We start from the raw sequence: 17,554 nt of genomic DNA, 5'->3' as shown, positions 1-17,554 counted from the left end.
TTTTCTACAAAAACACTGATGTCTCCCCGAAGTGCCTCTTTGACTCCGAGCCCCCATTAAGATTACATGACTTTTATGGTTGTTCCAGTTGCTGTACTGATTTTTGCAAAAATATTAGCATACTAGAGAGTGTTAAAGAACTAGAGAAATGTATATTCATTATAAAAATGCCCACATAAATTAATGATTACATTACATTACAGTAATTGACTTCTCTGCATAGAAATCACACTATTAAAATTAGGCTTAACAAATTTAATAACAAATATATTGTTTTTTAATTGTTTTGTCTTTAAATCATTTTAAGGGCATTTTATATATATAAAGAGAGAGAGAGAGAGAGAGTTCAGATTCAAAAGCCTCTAAGTGCCGTCTGAAATTTTCATCTAAAATTAGGATTATTATCCGGCTCCTATGTTTAGATTCAGTCATTTTACTCTAACGGCAATATGTAGGTCCTCAATTAAAGTGAACTACATGAACAAAAATATAGGAGCCTGTTAAAATTGCTAATTTTATATGAAACTTTCAGACAGCACTTAGAGGCTTTTGCATCTGAACTCTGCATACATATATATACAAGTATATAATTTGTTGATGCTTACATATATACAAGTTTAAATTATTCAAAGCTAAACTATTGATTTGCTGTCTATCCTGTTGTTCTAAAGCAGCCGGGATGAGGTTAAAGTGAAAATGCAGGTCAAAATGCATCAGAACAGCAGCAGTTGCTAAATATATAATTAGTATGACTGGAACAAGTTTATCTGGCTTATCTATGACTGAACAAAACAAGACTAGACTTTTTATAAGTGGCTGCTTCCTAGTGGTGACAAGTAGAATCACACAGCACAGAATCTATGAGCGCCGATGCAATATTTACAGGTACATTTTCCTTATACGTTCTCACAGCTGCTTCACAGACAGCATATATAAGGGATATGGTTTAAAAATTTGTTCATATTTTTACAGTTCACTCCAATTGCATCATAAGATGTTCTCAAAGAATAAATACTTTGCCCAAAAATTAACATTGCATCATCATTTCTCATTTCCTCTGAAAACTGTAGCAGAATGTCCAAAATGGTATACTTCACAGAATGAAAGAAGATTTGCACTTCTGTTGGATTTTAGCGATGACTCATCTGAAAGCCTCTGATTGGCCATTGCATTCATAATATATGGATATATAATATATTCATAGAATATTCGCTCAGCTTTGGCAACTTAAAACATCCCAATACCTCCCAAAAACAACGCAAAACATTCAGAGGTGAGCATGGTACACATGAAAGACCTAGTTACATAAACTTAATAAAAGTTGAATAAAGTGAGTTCTCTAAATAAAAATATATTAAAAGGAAATATTGTTGATATCCTAGATAAAAGCAATGAATCAAGACATTTAAAGCACCATTTATACAATGAACAATAAATTAAAGTCAAAACATGGAATTTTTCTAAAACATTTAATCTGTTAGATCACATACTTTTAAAAAATTAATTCAAGAAAAACTTTTGTGCTTCTTACACAATTACAAACCAGAGCAGCATTTCCCCTCATTGACAGACAGTAACACAGAGCTCAAAAGCTGCAGTGTTAATATCAGTTAAAAACAATAAATATTTCAGAATCACCCGAAAGTAATCAGCTCTGGCACACTGAAGCATCACAAGGCAGGAGACTTAAAAGGCAAAAATGGAAAATAAGGTGGAGTGAAGGAGTCAAAAGGGAGGCGACAGACACTGTCAGGTTTTTTTTCTTTCTTTTTTACCAATGTCGGGAGTCAACCAGCTCTGGACGTAAGCTGAGCTTTTTGAGAGTTTCATAACCAACCACCATGACTATTGCTGTGGGCGCTGAGGATATGATGCGAGCAGAGAGGCCTTTGGTCATCCCCCAGAATCCTTCCTCTCTGATCAGCTGGCTAAATGTCTCAATGACTGATGTCCTGCCCTCCACCTGCCCCCCCCCCCCCCCCCCCCCAAAAAAAAAAAAGAAAGAAAAGAAAAGATCAGATATTTGGTTATTAGGTTTTTTGGGGTTTAAGAAAAATTTACGTAAAAAAATTTGAGAATTGGTGAAAGCACACATCAGAAAAATAAAAATATACAAAGAATTACACATATACGTCAAATCAGTTCTGTTGTGTTGCTGGTTTGCATTTTGCATTTGTTAACCTTATTTTAAAGAACTAGCCGGTTTTTGATAGGACAATATAAACACACTCATGCCAGCTATACATATATCGGTTGTCTGATTTTTGACTGTGTTTAATGGAAATCACCTGAACCCGGGCCCTGATGACATCCATGGGGTTGGTGACAGTGGAGGCAGTGGCAGCTGCCAGAGGTCCAGCCATTGCCTGCAGCACTAGATGAGGGCAGTTACTGGGAGCCATCTCAGACAACTGTTCTGTGGAGCCAATAAGGGCAAATTAAATTTCAACTGCTTCAGAATCCGCTGATATTATATCAGTCTCTAATGAGATGGACAGATTGCCAACCAAGACAACTTCTGTCCATGTGACTCCGAACAGTATTTTATCAATCAAGACATTCAAAGTACATAAAACTGGCATTGCTACTTAAATACACACACAATCTGCCACTAAACTGAGCAAATGAATTGAATATAATATAGCCTTTAAAATTACTTAAAATACATATATAATAGCAATGAGGCAATAATAATTAGTTCAAATAAAGTATCGAAAGCAAGAAATCATATGGTTTTATTGAACAAAACTGTTAAAATACATAATGAGTAATAAACAATAGAGCTAATGTAGATTACACATTACAAAAAAGGCCTGAAGGGGGAGCCAACGGCCTGACGATTGTTTTTACACACTACTGCGCAATCTAATCCTTGTTTGATATTGACCAAGCACCATTTAATTCAAATGTCCACTTAATCTTTAATATTTGGCCATTTCTTTAGGACAGAAATGCTATAGCCGCTGTAATTAAATTTTTCATTCTCGTGAGTGTCTACATTCCTCCGCAAGCGTACGTGAGCTCAGCTTTACAGAAACTCACTGATCATTAGGGCTGTGTATTGGCAAGAATCTGGCGATACGATACGTATCACGATACAGGGGTTGCGATACGATATATTGCGATACATTGCGATACTGTAAGCAAGGCGATATATTGGGATATTTCTTATTTTAGGAATAGGATATATATTTTTTAGGAAAGCTGTCATTAAGAACACACCACCATATGCATACCTTAGCAAAAAATAAATAAATAAAAATAGTTTAACCAGAACACACTGCAGAACACACTGGGATCTGCATTTGCAATAATCAGTCCCTATAACATTCAACATTATTGAAGTACTTTTTGTCCAGTACAAGTAAAGGGGGAAATATTCAAGTGCTTGCATGATTCTTTAGTTAAATGTATGTATAAAATGTATTTTATAAAAATATATATTTATAGACTCTACTTTAAAGTTTCACAGTTTAAGTTTACAATTGTGACATGCAATGTCATAACATTTGATCTGAACAAAAAATGACATCTGCTTAATATCAATGAAAAATAAAGTGCTTGCAGGATTCCTAAAGAAAACAAAGCAATTGTAAAACAATCAAATAAATACAGATGTTAAACATTCGCAGAACTTTTTCTGAGAAAGGTTGCTCAAGAAAGGTTGTTTATTATTTTCAATGTTGAAAACCATTGTGATGCTTACATTTTTTGTTGAAACCATGACAGAATTTATTTAAAACAGAATTTTTTTAACAATGTAAGATTATTAGTTGTCACTTTTGAACAATTTAATGCATTATTGAAAAAACATTTAATATTTATCAAAAAAACTGATGCTGAGGATCTCTTACCTGCATAAAAGTGGTAAAACGGCCACCAAACGGCACTGTTGGGGATGTATGTGAGGAGAGACGCCACATATCCTCGATAAAAGCCACGAATGCCATCCACAGCAAATATCTGCCCAATAATGTCTCTTGTCTGGCCGAAAAATACAGAGTGCTTTGCTCCCATTTTGGTTTTCACTTTAAAGCGGGTCAGATGCTCCCCTTGGCCCTGCATCATGAGCTGCTGTGATATGACGTCTATGGGAACAGTAATGCTCTGGGCCACCAGTGACGCCGAGCCACCTGCCACCAATGACTTCAGCGTATTGTCTTTAGAATAGTTGGAGACATATTTCCTTACCAGTTCATAAGTGGTTATGTATGCCTGCCCTGATATGAGTGTGAACGTGGTCACCATGAAGCCCCTGTAAAGTCCTCTCAGACCCTCATCTCTCAGAATCTTTTGGAAGGCATCGTAGGTCCCAGTGTAGAGAGACTTCCCCTTCTGAACCTGCAGCCTGGTGCGGATCAATGTGGCGGGATAGACTGTGGTGCGGATGGCCATGGTCATGAAGACTCCAAAAGAGTAGAACTTGCGTTTGTCCAAGTCCTCCCATTCTATGATCTGAATGTTGCGCTTCTGCTGCATGTTTCCTGCCTGTAGTGCCCGGCATGAGTCCCAGCCACCTGGAAAATAACAGGGGATGAATACACGTGTTAATGGGATAGCTGACCCAAAATTAACATTCTGTTATTATTTTCTCACCCTCATGTTGAAACTGAACCTCTTGAACTTTCTTGCTTCAGTGGAACACAGAAATACAGTGCCTATAGAAAGTCTTCATACCCCTTCATTATTTTTTTACATTTTATGTTGCGTTATTATGTTAAACTGCTTTAAATTACTTTTTTTTTTAATCTACACCCCACTCACCATACTGACAAAGCAAAAACTGGATTTATCACAACTTCGCTAATTTATTAAAAAGGAAACACTGAAAAAAATGGCATTGCACAAGTCTTCATACCCTTAACTCATACTTTAAGCACTTTGGCAACAATTACAGCCTCAGGTCTTTTTGGGTATGATGCAACAAGCTTTGCACATCGACATTTGTTTAGTTTTTTGCCATTCTTCTCTTTAGATCATCTCAAGCTCTGTCAGGTTGGCTGGGGACCATTGGTGAACAGCCATTTAAAGGTTTCTCCAAAGATGTCTGATTGGCTCCAAGCCCCAGCTCTGGCTGGGCCACTCAAGGACGTTCATAGATTTGTCCCTAAGCCATTACAGCTTTCCGTCTTCTCTGATCACTTCCCCAGTCCCTGCCGCTGAAAAACACCCCCACGGCATAATGCTGCCACCACCATGCTTCACCGTTGGGATGGTATTATGCAGGTGATAAGCGGTGCTTGGTTTCCATCAGACATGAATAAGGAATTGAAGTTCATCAGACCAAAGAATCTTTTTTTTTTTCATAGAGTTATTAGGGTGTATTCTTGTAAATTCCAATCGGGGTTTCATGTATATTTACTGAGGAGAAGCTTGAGTTTGGTCACTTTGCCATCAAGCCCAGATTGGTAGAGTGTCGCAGTGATGTTTGTCCTTCCGTAAGTTTCTCCCATCTCCATATAAGATCATGGAGCTCAACCAGAGTGACCAGTAGTGTCTTGATCACCTCTCTAACCAAGACCCTTCTCCTTCGATTGCTCAGTTTGGCCAGGAGGCTAGATTTAGGAAGAATCCTGATTGTTTCAAACTTCATCCATTAAGGATTATGGAGGCCAAATGCTTCTGTGAACCTTCAACACAGCAAACTTTGTTTTTGTAGTCTTCCCCAGATCTGTCTCAACACAATCCTACCTCTCAGCTCTGCAGACCATTCCTTTGACCTCATGGCTTAGTTTTTGCTCTGACATCCATTTCAGCTGTTAAACTTTCCAAATCATGTCCAATCAACTGAGTTTGCCACAGGTTAACTCCAGTCAGAGTATAGAAACATCTCAAAGACGAAACAGTGAAACTGGAATGCTCCTGATCTAAATTTCAAGTGTCAAAGCAAAGGATACGAAGACTTGTGCAATATTATTTTTTCAGTGTTTCCTTTTTGATAAATTTGCAAAGTTGTGATAAATCCGGTTTTTACTTTGTCATTATGGTGAGTGGGGTGTAGATTTATGTGGGCAAAAAAAGTAATTTAAAGTAGTTTAACATCATAACGCAACATAACAATGTGAAAAAAACGAAGAGGTATAAAGACTTTCTATAGACACCATAGATGTTAGGCAGCATCTTTTGTGTTCAACTAAAAAAAAAAGTCATACAGGTTTAGAACAACATGAATGTGAGTAAACGATGATTGAATTTATGAGTGATGAGTGAATGCGATGAGTAAATTATCTCTTTGTTTAAAAGTAATAAATCGATAATGTGATTAGGAATTGAGTTTGCACTAAAACAAATGTAAGGAACTTCAAAACCTAGTCTATACAAATATGTATATTCTGGGGGGAAAAAGTAAATTTCAGAATTTGAGTTAACATGGATATTATTAGATTTTTATTAAATGTGTAGATCTTAAAGCAATTAAATTATGCATATTAAAATGATTGATCATTCAGCCAAAAATGATATTTCTTTCATCATTAGGCCTTCTTATCTGGATGTAATTGTATGACTTTCTTTCTTCTGTTGAACTCAAAAGATAGTATTTTGAAGAATGATGGTAACCAAACAGTTTTGGTGTCTATTGAATTTCATTGTATGGCCAAAAACCACAATGACATTTCTCAAATATCTTCTTTTATGTTCCAGTGAAGAAAGAAAATAGATTGACATGACAGCGTACATGACATGACATAATTTTCACTTTCATTTTTGGGGTGAACTAAGTTATTCTTTCAAGACTTATTGTTTTTGATGCAGGAAACTAGTAGTTTTCACTATTAGTTCCTAAAACATCTAGTATGTGCACCGATTCATTATAAAGTCACATTGCTCGCTAGCACAGTTGCTAAGTCCGCGTATTATACACGACTTTGGGCTTCTTTTTTTGTAAAGTTGCGTGAAAAAATCCCTGGTAACGGGTTGTGGTTTTTTGGGCTTATTTAAAAAAATATTGTTGCCTGTTAGGGAAATCTGACAAGCAACTTCGTTTCTTTATGTTCGCCGTATTCTCCACTGCATTGATTGACACTCTGTCTGCTCGCACTTAATAGCCAACCAGTGCAATAATATAGTGCTGTAGCGTAATTTGCCAAATGTTCCACCCCCTCGTATATATAAATGAAAACAGTTTTGAGAATTTAGCTACATCAAAATACAGTATGTGGGACAGAGAGACAAACAAATCTAATAATAATAAATGTACATGTTGCATGTTCAGAAGAAGTGAGCTGCCCTGTCCTGCAAAAAATGTAAACAGGTTTGTGTAGGTAAATTGCTCAGTGCCAAGAAAGAGAAGTAATGGGGTATTTCTTTTTATTCATGTGTCTATAGACATGAACAAGTTCTTTGAAAAACATCTATGACCTTTGAAACACGTCTAGTCTTCATGCTCTATGTTGACTATGGTTTCAATAATAATAAACACATTTGCATAAAGCATTCATATTTGTCCATGCCCATGTTGATTAGTTTTAAAAACTAATTTAAGGTACATTTAGAACAAATATAAATGTGCGATTAAGTTGTGATTAATCACAAGTTAACTCATGACAACCATGCGATTAATCGCAATTAAATATTTTAATCGGTTGACAGCCCTACTTTTTAAATATAATTTAATATCATATTTTTTTCTATAATATTTATTTGCCATTTGGTTTTATGTAATTTATTTGATAGTTATGCATACATTATTTTATATTAAATGGTAGAAAACCCTGTTTTTGACCTCTAAATAAAGCACTTTCCCTCTGTACGTGGCTGTGGGGACGAGCAGTTTTGTGGTGCTTGGAATTCTTTATAATTAGTTAAAAACAAATGTTGCTACATTACATGGTTTCATTTTAAAATATATATAAAAAATGTAACTAAGTGTTTTTCCAAGTGCAATTGTAGGAGCCGTATTTGTAGTTTCAATTAAGTTTGACTTATTTATTCTTTGATTAATTTTTGTGTTTCAAATATGATTTAAGTGTATGAAGAAATATTGTCAAATTTTTAGACTATCCTATCACGTGGATCTACGTGGCTCCTCCTCCTTTACGCATCACTGTGGCGCGAAAGGGCAGGTCATAATAGGCAGGCAGCATTGTTTAGACAGATTAGAGTGAGAGGAAGGAGGACAACAGTTTCTTCAATCACATGCGATCACCTGTAATGGTACCGTGTTACGTTTCTGGAAGTTTTATTTCATGATTTTGTTTGGGAAGTAAACCGGAGATCTGGATTAATAAACCATGGGGTTATGTTGATGAAACCACATCTCTGCGAGTGCTTTGTAGTCATGTGTATCGGGAGAGACTCCTTCTCTCACCTCAAGGGGCTAAAGGTTGATGAAAATTAGCCTTAACAGCAATAGTTCTGTAAAGGATAGGGACAGAAAAATTGACATTTCCATAGAATGACCCCTATATATTTTAGGCTATAAATATGTGGCTATGTTACAGCTCCCCCTTGAAGCTCTTGTGTTTTTCTCCAATCCTATTCTGCTCACAGGTGATTGGAGATGAGTTTTGTTCACACTATTGTTGCAGTTTGCTGATTTTTGTAAAAAAATTAGCTTCTGTTTTTGCTTTTCAGATAAGAGAGTGGTTTCAGTTTAATATGTTGCAGGCTCAAATTATATTGCTGATAATAAACCATAAAAAATATTGGGCTTGTTTTTGAAGCTGAGGTTGCTTATTTGTCTCGCGAGAGTTGGCAACAGTGCTTGCTAGTGTCGTTCATTAGCTTTCAGTTTACGTTAGGCTTGTTTGAGATGCGCCTTGCCTCGCCTGTAATTTAGTCGAGAATAGGCGGCTGCAGTGAGGGGAGGAGTGAAAAATGCAAGCAAGCCGGACACTTCCTGAATCTCGTTGTGTCCTTGGACTGCAAACGTCAGCAATGGAAGAGATCGCGTTCGCGTTCTTTATCGCACTTTGTGGATGCCTTTTATAATCAAAGCCATAATGAGAAATGAGGAGCACACAGATGCTGCACTAAATTTACACTGTTATCCCTAATTATGGGTTAAACATTTCAGAGTGGGATATGGCACAGCTGATTAACCTAATTATGTGTATCAGGGACAGTTTACCCCCAAAAAAAATCTTTGGGTGAACTATCCCTTTTTTACATGAAACATATTCCATATAAATATATTACACAATTGTTTGTCACCTTAATGTAAATTTGAATTTCATGTTTAATGATTAGGAAAAGTGTGTACAGCTAATTATTATTCAAAATTAATATGAAACAAAAACACATTCTAAATTAAGAAATTAGCATGCATGTGTGGGCTTTGTTTACTCCACTCCTGAAATAAGACATACCCAGATAAAGATCTCAGATAAAAACACACAAACATGAGGCCTAATTGCAAACCCGTCACATTAGATGTAGCCTATGCATGCATGTATTGATGGATTGACTAATTTATTTAATGGAATAATGTTGTACAAAAATGTAAATGTACAAAATTAACACCAGCATACAATACATAAAGAGAAAATTACAACAAACAGGACTTCAAACCAAGAAAATAAAAATAAAAGGGTAAATAAATAAAGCACATGTCCTAATTACTAATAAATTACTATAGAAAAAGTAAATAGTATTAGGCTATAGCTAATGGGCTACTTAGGATTAAGGGGAAAATATATCAGCTGACATTCGCAGCCAATGAGCATTAAGCTGTGTCGTCAGCAAGTCGTTTCCCATGATGCTTTTGATCAGCGCAGTTGGTGGAGAGCAACTGCGCTCGACTGCAGAATCCGACACGTGCGCCTTGCGCTCGCGAGAGATTTTTGACATACGTCAGCATGACATCAGAGCAAGGCGGACCGCACTCGGACACATTTCTAACCGGCATACATCTCGCGCTGATCGGTTCTGCGAAGATTTTGCTCATCTCAAACAAGCCTAATGCCTGAGCTCTCTGTAACTTACACCGGTGCTGGTGTTCACACTGTCTCTGTAACATAATACTGCTGTCTTTAATCATGTTCAGATAAACACTGCCAGGGTCGACGACTCAGAGTTCAGCTGCTTTGTAAATGCACACAGAAGTGATAGTCTGCTCGCTTTGATCTGTTGTGGCTAACATTAGTTAGCAAGCTCTCGTGCGGCTGAATGGGCAGCCGGGCTCCGCTTTATCATCTGTGATCTCAGCTCGAGCAACAGCAGTGAACGTCTTACCGTACAGCAGAGATGAATCAGGGATAGGCCATATTTAGGTGTGTATGTTCAGGACAGGAGCCGCTCACTGTAGGGATCGCTGGCAATGGTGATGACGCTGTCTGTGTCACTCAGCTGCACCGACCAATCACAGCTCTCTGATCCCACTTTCTATTAAAGGTTAATGTTCATCGACCGGGGTATTAGGAATACCGTAAGTGTCAAAATTCACACTAATTTAATTTTATTTAATTAAAATTTTTATAAAAGCATGCCAACTAACGTTAACTGAATGTGTGTGTGTATAGGTGAGAGTCTATGTTGCAACCTTCCATAAAACCATTGTGCTGTTTCAAATAACCTTGATATGTATGCATTTGACATTCAGTTTGTTTATTTCTACGTGGTTTTGCCTTTTTTTTTTTTTTTTTTTTTTTAGATTTTAAAAAACTGTTTTGCACACAATTGCACACGATTTTGTGCAAAGTTTCAAATACTTAAAAAATGAAGTAAAAAAACAGAAAACTTTTACTAAAGATTTCAATTTTTTTTTATTTTTGCAGTAAGTGTGCCTTATAAAAGTTGGTAGCCTATATTCCCTGTCTTGCATTGTAAATGTGTAAAATGTGTAATGAAAGAAAGAAAGAATAGTCTATTACTGCCTATGAAATAAATTCTCCATACACATACCTTTCCACAATGTGATATGAATAAATACGAATAAATATTCTTGTTGTTATATCACCAAAACACAGCAGATTTTATAGCAAGAGTGGAAATTTGTTAACAATTTATAAATTTGTGAAGAGTAAACTTGCCTTAATTAAATTTCTAGTATATTCAGTTAATAAACTTGGTTTTATTTGTAGTTTTACTTATTTGTGAATTACTGATTCACTGAGTGCAATACAAATACACATTACAGCATGCAGGTGATGCTATAATTCAGATTACGTTCTCTTTTTTTGTCATAAAAAGTGTTAGATAAAACTCATCCACAGAGAACACAAGAGTCACTCTTATACTCACTCTTAGCAACAGTCTACAAGAATTCTGTGTTTTAAAGGCCTCATAGTTATTCTTCTGATGAATGAGTTTGTTGTATAGTGTAGATTATAAGATGCAAATCTCCTGCAATGGATGCTATTAGATGATCTTGTTTTACAAGCTCAAAGCCAAGATAGCAGAATGTTCTGGTGAGGAGCACTGTAGAAGAGACGAGAAGTCACAACTTCTCAAAAATGCATCAGATTTCATAGAAGATTTATGTCAACCCCTCTGGTGAAATGTGAGTAATGTTGTCATGATAATGTCTTAAAACACAGTTGATAATTAAGAATGGTGTAATGTATTGTGGTTCTTTGTAACCGCAACTGTAAGATCCAACCCAACCCATTTCCCGCAAATGAAAACCATTCATCCTGAACTTATATTTATAAGGCCTGTTCTTCATGAACCACACAAATACATGATTGATCTTCAGTTTCTCCTCTGCAAAGTCCAAAACCGCAGTGAGCCTTCAGGATAAAGGAGAATTGATGCAGAATCGAATCCACATCAGACGGTTGAGTTGGAGAATATGCAAATGTATTCAAAAAGTTTCAAAAATAACAACTGCAAATCATAACTTGAAAATGAAACATTAAATTTTAATAATCATATAGAAAAGCAGCATATGCACCTGTTAGTACAGTTTTAGTTAGGACGATCAAAAGTCAAACGAATATATTTAAAACCATTTGAAATGATCACAATCAATCTAGAATTACTAAGAATAATCTGGAATGAATAACGACCACCTGAAAGAATTAACAACACTCTGAAGAGAATAAAAATCTTCAGAAACGAAATCTCTAAGTTTTAGGTGCACCCGCGTAGTGAAGCCCGAAAAGGAGAAATGTCAAAGAAGAGAGAAGAAGAAGTAAAGAGGGATGCAGTACATCTTCCGTTTTATGCCCTTGCAAGATCAAAATATACAAAGGAGCCAATGTTCTAAATAAAGCTGTGTCTATGCATTATAGGGGCAGACACTCTATTTATCATGGTCCAAAGTTCAGTATCTACCTCTTTCTAAATTTACGGGTGTTTTCACACCTCTCTGGGGAGCAGAACAATCTTTCTCTTTTTACTGGCAGTCAGCATCATGAGTCAGACAGTGGTTGACCCTTAATACAGTGGTTTGAACATTCATTCTGCACAAAACCAAAGACCACAACCTTCAGGCTCCTTTTAGATATAATTATTTAGAAGCATAAAACCTCTCAAAAACCCATAATCTTCATACTAGTAATTTTGTTAGCCATAGTTAATACCTTGTTAATATTGTTAGCATTGAATAACTCAAAATAAATAATTCATAAAACATTGCATAATTCATGCGATAACTGAATATGCAAATCTCCACAGGACGATTCACCAAGAATCAAGAAAACATACTTACTAATTCCCTTTTCAGGAAAATCAGTTCAATCTGACACCATATTTGCAATGCCTCTCGGCTATTTTGGACATGCAAGACTAAATCCTATCTCGAATGGGGAAATACTCAGATCTCAAAAAGTGCTGGACAAACTCACATTTTACAAACACATTTCAAATCAGTAATACAACCTGACAAACTGTCCAATAAATGTTGTTTCATTTGCACAAATATTGTTAAAAAGTGTGTATTTCAGGTTGGTTCAGCCAGACATAAGCACACGTCTCAGAACACTGACTGTTTCTATGGGAACTGGAGCTTCTAATGGTCCTGCAGTGACGCAAATGGTGATTTTATTTAGAATCAGAACTTATTACGCCATATTGTGCATTGCACTTTCTTGCAATCTTAGTAATATGAGTGAACTGTCTTGGTACAATTGTTGACACTTCCACTTGTATCATCAAATGTGTTTGGCTAATCTGTCCCTTTTGGGATACAGTGAGAGTGCAGAAAGTAGTTACGCGAGACCTTTTAGGCCAGGATTAGAAGGTTTTGAAAAATGTATAACCTCTATTAATGTGACAGTAGTAGGGCTTAGTGATCCGTTCACAGTGTTTTATTGCTAAAATAGGTCTTATAGTTCAGTCCATACTAATCGCTTACCCTTCTTTGGTGCCTTTGAGAAGTTCTCCATTTGGTAAACCAACAAAGAGGCGATTCCCTGTCCAGTGAGGTCACCTGCTGTTTCACCGTTAACTTCCCATCCTGCATGAAAGGATGGTATAAAAAATCTATTAGTAAATTACTTTATATTCATCTGTGCTTAAATAAAGTCACATTCATCTCACAAACCTGGACAGAAGTAGCTGCTTATAGTTTTTGGACCACTGAAGAGATGTTTATATGTGATTTTAGTAAATAAGCATATCCATTGTGAGGTTGTGATGGCCTCACCTTGTAAAGGAGCACATCTTGAGTCAGATCCCTGCTCGTGCTTTGCCCAGCTGTGTTCATCCTCTGTGGGTGAGGGGCATCAGGAGCACCACTGAGGACCTGGAGCCTACCTGACCCAACGGAGCACACGAGCCGAATCCACAAGTACAGCTCTGCACAGACACAAGAAAGAACTTTGAACTTTGAGTTTATGGCCCGAGTAATTCATGTTAAACAAACAAAACACAAGATATGGCCAGTGTGATGCAACTCTCATTTGCCTGCATATGGCATAGACCTATAGGCATCTATGGCATAGTATATGAATGGTGTTGTATGGGTACATAATTGCATAATGGGTGCATAATTACAATGCATGTTTAATTATACATTTACAGATTTATCAGTACTACCCTAAAGTTATTTTACTATTGATTGCATGTTAGATTTTGTAGACCCTAACCCTAACCCTTACCTTTGGCTACATTTGGTCCTCAAAATCTAGACAACCGGATTCCCACACCTAAGTCTTTAAATTCATCATTAAAATTAATTTTTATTGATTAAAAAATAGCGTCATCAGTAATATTCATTTGCAGTATATAAAATAGGCTGTACTAACTTTTAATTATTTTTTATGTTTATTTATTGGCCGCGCAGCGAGCTCAAGCATTGCGTAACGCGCGCGCTTGTCTTTCATTGTGAAAACTGCTTGACACCGGAGGAGCAGTGCTGCATTACAAACTTTAAAAATAAAAATACTGAAAATAAACGTAAAGATCAGACACCACGATGATAGAGAAAAGATATAATAGGACAAATGTGCGGTCCGGGGCATGAACTACTGATGATGCAAAAACATGATGTACTCTACACCGATCACGACTCTAAATACGGAACACACTGAGCCTTAAACAGCTCCTCAGCAATAGCGAGGGATGATAGCTCTTTGATTTGCAGACATTGTAAATCAGACATGAATCATTGCATATTATTCACCTGAATTCCAGATTAGCTTGCAGTTCATCTGCAGAACATCAATGTATTTTTAGTTGGACGTAATCAGAGCCGATCCTCCCTATACGCAGAAGGGCCCCCGAAGCACCAGGCGGCCCCCTTGCTCTCAAAGATGATTTCATTTTAGTTTCGTTATTGAATTTGGCCAGCGGTTATGAAAACATGAATGATCATTTTAATGCGGTGCGCTGTCGCCATTTCTACGTAAAAATCTGTCAAATCATGTAAGTCTCTTGATAAATAATAAAAGAAAAGAAAACGGGTATTGAGAGACAATAACTGAGTATTATCCAGCACTGTTTCTATGAACGCCAAATCATGCAGGGAATGTCTTTGAGCTTTGAATTTATGAATGCAGTTTGACCAAAATGTTCCCTTCACGGTGGACAACAGAAAGCCAGTCTTAGTCACTTGTTATGCCATACCATCACCACTAGATGAAGCAATAATCCTAATATCTCAATCCTGTCCTCCATTGTCACCTCAGCATTCCTTAACGCTGCTCTCTCTGGTGCAAATAATGTCATTTTAGGTATTTTGCCTATTTTTAAATAAACATATATAAAACAGAAACAGAATTTAAAATTATACTATACCAACACACACACACACACACACATATATATATATATATATATATATATACTGCATATGTGTGTGTGTGAGTGTGTGTGTGTGTATAGGCTATATATATACAGTATATGTAATAAAAAAACTATAAAACTATATAAACTGTGCATAAATGTCAACAACAATATATTTTGAATACAAAAACAAGTAAACCATTTTTTGCAAAGCAGTGTCAGTAAATTATGAAAATCAATATATTTATACTGCTTTAGTGACTGTGTATTAACAGAATTGGGTCTATTCTGTGCTTTGACTTTCTAAGGTTATTTCACGTTTGAATTGCATTTCATGTTGAAACTCATATTGTAAATCAGTGATCATTCTGTCATGGGCCAATGTCTTCATTCATCTGTAAAATTACCAGAGTGAAATTAATAAGATGTGACATATTATTAACACAGCACTTTTATTGATCTCTCACTGCTAAAACTACATCTCCTCAAAACTACATAGAAAATATATATTTACCTTAAGAAAATATAAATAATGCAATGCTTAAAACAATGTCCTGAATGAAGGAAGAGGTTAAAATATACCTTTTAAAAAGAGGTTAAAATATAATTTTTGTCAGTATATTCAGGCAAAATCACAGTTTTCACACTGAAGGTCATGAAAAAGTCTTTGACACTGTATATTTGTCCCTGATCCATATTGAGTGACTGAATGTTGCACCAAAATTACATAAGTGAAGTCATGTTGATCATCCAAAATAATTCCTTGAAACACAAACTTTTATTTGTTCTTTTTTTATGATGTCTCAACTCAACTGCAACATAGTTTTAAAAAGAGAGAAACAGTTATACATGTATATAAAATATAATCCTAATGTTGTCCTTGTGTTGAGGGGGTTTCATGTTTGCTTTCACAATAATTTATCTTAAATCCAGTCATGAATCTTCCAAATGGAAGTCATCAACAAATGATCAGCAAATATGCTGTTTGAGTTTTTTTTTTAATATTGCTGTTTGGAGATGCGTGGGGAGGTAATGACGGCCATAGGGGTGTTTGTCTTCTTTGCTTATTTGCTGAGTAGGTTTAGTTTCTCTTAAATAAGACACATTAATCAAATCATTTGGTGATTATATTACATCAGTATAAGAACACAACCGTGTCTAATATTTCAAAATGATATGACCTCTCAAAATGACTCAATAAAATAACATGATCCTGCTGCTAGTGTGGCAGTGAGAAAGAGGCTCTTGGCAGCACAGACTGGCCTCCCTCATTTTGCCTCATTAGATAAAGAGGCATGAAGCGGAGGCTGGTCATTTGCGCAGCTCAGTCTAAGGGGAGGGTTGTCTAATCTTCCTCAGTACAAACATGACTCTGGAAGGTTGTGGAATGCCTCTGCTGTGGGGGCGGCAGAGGGTCAGGCTGAGGCCAAGGCAGGTGGTATACATCAGCCAACATCTGACTGTAATTTTCAACAATATCAAGACCTTATATAAAATGTTAAATTAAATTGAATTAAATCTAAAGAAATTCCAACAAAGGTTATTATCTTAAACTAAAAGTATATAGACAAAATAATAATGATGATAATAATACATTTGTATTGCAATAACAAAACAAACATCAACTACAAATATGTAACTTATTATTGTCACCTAGTTATCAAATAATCACTTCTCATTTTCAATTAGCTTAACTAATAAAAATGACATAAACACAACAAAATGACTAAAACGTTAATTAAAATGTATAAAAATGAAAAATAATTAAAACTATAATAGTCTGAGCTGACTAAAAATGTTCTTCACAATGAAGAAAATATTTGACCAAATCTAATGAAAAAACAAATGTTAAGGCAATAAGGATGATTAAAATGAATACAAATGACAGAACACAGAATAGAATAGAACAGAATAACTATTTTGTTTCCATTTACTCTCAGTGATGTTTATATTAGCTTAATTTTATTATTATTATTATTACATTGATTAATACTGCTTGACCTGAGCAAGCAGCTGTCCTCCTGGCGGCCTGTCAACCATTTGATGTCAATAGGCCTTTTGTTCCTCATTCTTAATCCTACCACTCCACACACACTGTGTCCACTTCTCTGGGCATAACTGTGTCCCATATTATGTAAACAACAAAGGGTGAGCGAGGCTGTGTTTGAAAAACTTTTACCACTTGCAGTTTTCCTCTCTGCGGCTGAGTCAACACTGAGTCTTGGACAAGCACAAAGTTTCTCAGCTGTTCAGGCAATAGAGCAAGATGCACATTTCTGATCTCGTGCATGTATGGTTACATTTAGGCTGCTTTATTTATCATCCCACATGGCCCCGACAGAAAGTGCACAGCATGGTGCGTCTGAATAATACAAACTGTACCGTCCTCTTAAGTCCAGAGAGAGTGTGTTGTGCAGTTGTGGAAAGAACAGGAGCTGACAGGCCC

General features: G+C 36.1%; 1 protein-coding gene and 1 pseudogene across 3 annotated transcripts; both read right to left on the bottom strand.

Moving 5' to 3' along the window:
• Nucleotides 1-1,400: 1,400 nt before the first annotated feature.
• LOC306873550 (solute carrier family 25 member 44-like) lies at nt 1,401-10,278 on the bottom strand. 2 transcript variants are annotated; one of them, XM_079422934.1, is made up of 4 exons: nt 10,174-10,278; nt 3,855-4,517; nt 2,289-2,416; nt 1,401-1,952 (listed from the first exon to the last, which is right to left on the bottom strand). In XM_079422934.1, exons 2-4 carry the CDS (start codon nt 4,477-4,479, stop codon nt 1,938-1,940), a joined length of 768 nt encoding a protein of 255 aa, XP_079279060.1. In that variant the 5' UTR covers nt 4,480-4,517; nt 10,174-10,278; the 3' UTR covers nt 1,401-1,937. The 2 variants fall into 2 exon arrangements, with proteins under 2 accessions (XP_079279060.1, XP_079279059.1); XM_079422933.1 differs by having other exon boundaries at nt 1,408-1,963.
• A 949-nt stretch (nt 10,279-11,227) lies between these two features.
• LOC306870201 (ornithine decarboxylase antizyme 2-like) lies at nt 11,228-17,177 on the bottom strand (annotated as a pseudogene). The gene is made up of 5 exons: nt 17,110-17,177; nt 13,529-13,680; nt 13,238-13,339; nt 11,584-11,669; nt 11,228-11,358 (listed from the first exon to the last, which is right to left on the bottom strand). The product of its transcript is annotated as an ornithine decarboxylase antizyme 2-like (transcript).
• Nucleotides 17,178-17,554: the final 377 nt, after the last annotated feature.

The sequence above is a fragment of the Barbus barbus genome (assembly GCF_936440315.1).
Source record: "Barbus barbus genome assembly, chromosome: 1".
NCBI classification, from domain to species: Eukaryota; Metazoa; Chordata; class Actinopteri; order Cypriniformes; family Cyprinidae; genus Barbus; species Barbus barbus.
The sequence above is the reverse complement of the archived record's forward strand: the minus strand, read 5'-3'. Positions and strand labels throughout refer to the sequence as shown.

Coding starts and splice junctions, on each gene's coding strand:
- LOC306873550 (XM_079422933.1), bottom strand. CDS start 4,479: ATGCAGCAGAAGCGCAACATTCAGATCATAGAATGGGAGGACTTGGAC. Junction 2,417..3,854: donor GTTTTACCACTTTTATGCAG/GTAAGAGATCCT, acceptor TTGGCTCCACAG/AACAGTTGTCTGAGATGGCT. Junction 1,964..2,288: donor TCATCAGGGCCCGGGTTCAG/GTGATTTCCATT, acceptor GGGGGGGGGCAG/GTGGAGGGCAGGACATCAGT.